General features: G+C 42.9%; 1 protein-coding gene across 1 annotated transcript in view; it reads right to left on the reverse strand.

Moving 5' to 3' along the window:
• The window catches only part of ISL1 (ISL LIM homeobox 1), a 4673-nt gene extending 388 nt beyond the window's left edge, over positions 1-4285 (reverse strand). The window contains exons 1-2 of the mRNA XM_009707260.1: positions 3962-4285; positions 2350-2517 (exon numbers count right to left, since the gene is read on the reverse strand). Coding sequence (XP_009705562.1) covers positions 2350-2517; positions 3962-4285 — 492 coding nt within the window. The remainder of the gene's footprint in view (positions 1-2349; positions 2518-3961) is intronic.
• Between the last annotated feature and the right edge of the window lie 34 nt (positions 4286-4319).

The following is a 4319-nucleotide window of genomic DNA, read 5'->3' on the forward strand; positions in this document are numbered from 1 at the left end:
AAAAAAAAAAAAAAAGAAAAAAGAAAAAGAAGTGTTGTTACAACTGTAACAATCAAAGAAAAGTAGTAGGCAAATGCAAAGAAGAACGCAAAAATAAATGCACAGGCATGCAGCCCAGTGGCCTGATACGTCTCCACGGGAGGCTCTGTCACTGTTTGTTGCTTTGTTTAGCTTCCCCACGGACTTCACAGAAACCTTCTTCAGGCCTTTAACCAAATCACTGAAAAATGTAGGTTAAAAAAAAAAAAAAAAGTAAAATAAAAAAAAAGACTGAAAAATCAAGTAGATATAAACAAACAAACTTATTAATGAGGCCTTCTTCCCTGTCTTGCAAGAGTGGGAATCCCAACAGGATGTTCTAGTCAATTATTTAAGAGTGCATGTGTTTTTTTGATATGAAACTGCAAGGTTACTTTTTTCCCCTTTTGTGCACATACTAAAATAAACCTGTGAGGAGCACCCAGGAGCAGAAGGCATTTGAAACAAGCCATCCTCTTTCGTTTGTGATTTGAAGCGGGTGTTATCTCTTTTTGACGAGACTCAGTTTGATAAAAAAGGTCACACTTCTCCATTCTAATGTGCCCCGCGGCTCCCGTTAGTTTAGGAGCAGCGTTGGGAAAAGGCGTGATTTGAAGGGTGGAGCTTTGCTGATCCAAAAGCATTTCTTTGGCACCTATTTAGCTGGCCGATCCTGCGATTAAGGGCCTTTCCAGATTAGAGACGTGCCTTGAACGATCCATGAACTGTCTGTTCCATTCACTATTCTTTATTTTAACTCTTTTCAGTATCAGACATGATGTCTAACATGTATCAATATTCATCTGTTTGTCTAATGATCTACCTACTTATATGCGTGTGTGTATTTGGGCTGTCCATCTTCCATGTTACCTTTTTTTTGTTTGGGGTTTTTTCTGTGTTTTGGTTGGTTGGTTTTTAAGAAATACTTCATACAAAAACTTACTGCATTAAAGGTTTTTAAAGTCTCCTTTTCTGTTAAGGCACAAAAAGTAAGGCAGCCGAAAGAGATCAATTTTTATTGTGCATGCTTGACAGCTTGGTTAAAGCAGGAAGATCGGTGGTTGCTCTAGAACTACGATGATGCAAACAGCCCTGCTGCTGTGCTTTAGCTTTCTGAGCGAGCACAGTGTGCCAGGGGAGGGTAGCAGGCTGCAGCCTGCCACTGGGCAAAAGAAAAGTGATCCTGCAAGAGAGTGTGATACTAAACTGGAAAGGGGTGAAAACAATTCTAGACGTGGCTACAAACTTTTGTCTTCCATCTCTTCATGTCAAAAAAATGCCCAACAGATCAAAAAAGGGTCTGTATGCTAATTTTTCATCCTTAAATATTATTTTGAATCACTAAAAAAAACATACACAATGTACCTTATTATTTTAAAGATCTAGTTTTAACACACTTAGGCCAGGAAATTGAGTTAAGGCTGAACTTCTGTCCTTAATTCACCTCTTTTGGCCTAGGTATTGAAGATGACATAGAATCATAGAATCGTTTAGGTTGAAAAAGGACCTTTTAAGATCAAGTCCAACCGTAAACATAGCATTGCCAAGTCCATCACTGAACGATGACCCTAAACACCATATCTATGATGATATGGTCCCATATGAGCTGTCAAATGACGTAGGTGTAAGGAAGTGAGCTAAGAGCATAATTTATTCTAAAAGGTCTGTTTTATTTTGGGTTAAGGCAGTTTATTATATTGTTTGATTTTTTTCACGTGAATACGAACTAACAATTCCCTTTCCAAGGGGAACATTTAATGTAAGATATATATATGTAAATGTTTGTGTGTATATATATGGAGAGAGTGGTATATGCTTAAAACAAGGACTTCAAAATTTTAAGCTGTTCATGTTTGTGTGGCAAAACATGGTCACAGGCTGACGCTACAATCATATATTTAAAATCCGCCCTACCGCATAAAGGCAAAATCGGCCCGAGGCGGCGAGGGGCGAATTTTAGAAACGACTTCCACAAATGTGCATACAAATAAATGACACGTGAAGAACGTGTTAGTTCTCTGGATAGAGAAGCCTTCAATTTTCAGGGGTGCGGGAGCTGAGTTAGTCTCAGACCTGGGTCGGGCCTTACTCAGCTGCCCCTCAGCTCGGCAAGAGGGGTGCTGTGCACTGGGGCGGATTTTGCACCAAGGCCTGTTCACCGACTCAGTTCGCCGCATTTGCAGAGTGCCGTCGTGCCCACTTGCCGTTTCAGAAAAACCCGGCTAGTCTGGATCGCTCATCCCTCTGAGGGCTCCCAGTACATTTAGAGAATCCCCCATTGCTCTGCCCCGGGTACAGGCTGGCCTGCTCCGTCTGGGAACTGACACTTACTAGTTGCTGAAAAGCAGGTTGGTCTATGTCACTCTGCAATGCGAAGTCACTCAGTACTTTCCAGGGCGGCTGGTAACTCTGCACCTCCACCGGGTTCGCCTGTAAACCGCCGTCATGTCTCTCCGGACTAGCAGCCACCATCGGAGTTCCTGTCATCCCCTGGATATTCTGTAAACAGCCCAGCAAAAGATGTTAATGAGCTTGGTTAACTTTATTGTATATAAGCGCTGAGTCAATAAACTGCTTTCTATCTTATCTATACAGTCGCTTGTATTTGCTTTGTTAATCCGCTGTGAATGTCTTACTCTATTCTGCTCTAGGTCAGCCTATTTCTACCCGCTGCATTTATCACGGTGGAAGTTTACTTTCTTTCCCTTTAATCCTCCTGTTTCTCTCAAGGCGTACCCCCTCCGCCCCAAGCTTTCTTAAACACGAGCACTCTCTATCTTGGCTGTCGATGCACGGCTCGGCACAAGAAACGGTTGATCCTGCTGCCTTTCTATTTCGCATCCAGGCTGGTTTTGTTCTGCGTGACCTTAACTGGATCGTATATCCACTGCACGGTAAACCTGGGGTACGTCGGTACCGCGGTCTTCCCCCAGCCCCCCCAAAAAAAAAAAAAAAAAAGCCAAACCCACAGCCCTCCCAGTACTCTCTGTGGAGCAGGCACTGTGTACAAAATAACTCCAAGCCTCGACGAATAGATTGTTCAGGCGAGTTAATAACATCGTGTTTTATTGCATTCCAAAAGGGTAAAACGAAACTCCTTAAATTCCACTTAACTAGGCAGCCTTATGAATTAATAGTCATTCTTAGGTCAGTCAATATACACAGGGAGAATAACAGACTCTTCTTCAAGTGGACTAACACCAACAGGAAAAAAAAAAAAAAAAAAAAAAAAAGGAAAAAAGTTGCCTTAAAATGGAGACAGTTTACTCTGATAAACCCAGCACTTTCTGCTGGTTTGCATCACACGTGCATATGCCCGCAGACAAGAACTCAATATATTTCTGTGCAAGAACTATATATATTTTAAGTAACCTGTAAAGACGATGGTAATTCAAAAAACTTTGCATTGCATTTGTCTTTTTCTACAGTAAGTGCACTGACAATCACACACATACACATTGTGGTATATAAAGTGCTAAGAAAATACATCAAATTTCCCTTTTACTCATAGGTTTTACTTCTGGGATTACTCCTGTGTAAAACCATGGAAAAGGATGAAAGTGTCATTTTCCCCTCAAGGAGTCCTTTGCATTGGCAATATAAATATTACACAAGGCTGGGCTTATTACATCCCCTAAGCTCTGCAGGTTGCAATTCATGCTGCAGAGAAGTTAGTCTAATCCACTGCGTATCTTAGCCCTACAAAAAGACACACGTTCGCTTGAGCAGCCTATATCGGCTTCTCGCTGTGGTCTGTTTTAATTGCACTGACAGCAGAAACAAGCAGGTAATAGTTAAACGGTATCATTTTCTTTGTTTTAAGGGAGCTCCCACAAAAACAAATGCGTCAAACCGACCCCAGAGGCTGGCCGGGGTGGACATGGCCCAAGCGTTTCTCCTTGGGAAGGAAGGCAGCGCACGGTCAGAGGCTGAAGCCACTTACAGTTTTGTCATTGGGTTGCTGCTGCTGAAGCTGCTTCATCATAATGCTCCTTTTTTTGTCCTTGCACCGCTTGTTTTGAAACCAAACCCTGATGACCCTCGGGCTGAGGCCAGTCATTTCTACCAGTTGCTCTTTCATGAGGGCGTCAGGTCTGGGGTTGGCAGCGTAGCAGGTCCTCAAAGTGTGAAGCTGTTTTTCGTTAAGGACAGTCCGGACTCGGGTGGTCTTCTCGGGCTGCTTGTGGACGTGGGGTCGCAGAGCTGGCTGTCTGGCAGAGATAGGTTCTGCTGTAAGGGAAGGGGAAGGGAGGAACAGGATCCCCATGAGTAGGAAGCAGGGAGTCTGCAGAGGCTATGAA

The sequence above is a fragment of the Cariama cristata genome, unplaced genomic scaffold, assembly GCF_000690535.1.
Source record: "Cariama cristata isolate BGI_N322 unplaced genomic scaffold, ASM69053v1 scaffold35249, whole genome shotgun sequence".
Classification (NCBI taxonomy): Eukaryota; Metazoa; Chordata; class Aves; order Cariamiformes; family Cariamidae; genus Cariama; species Cariama cristata.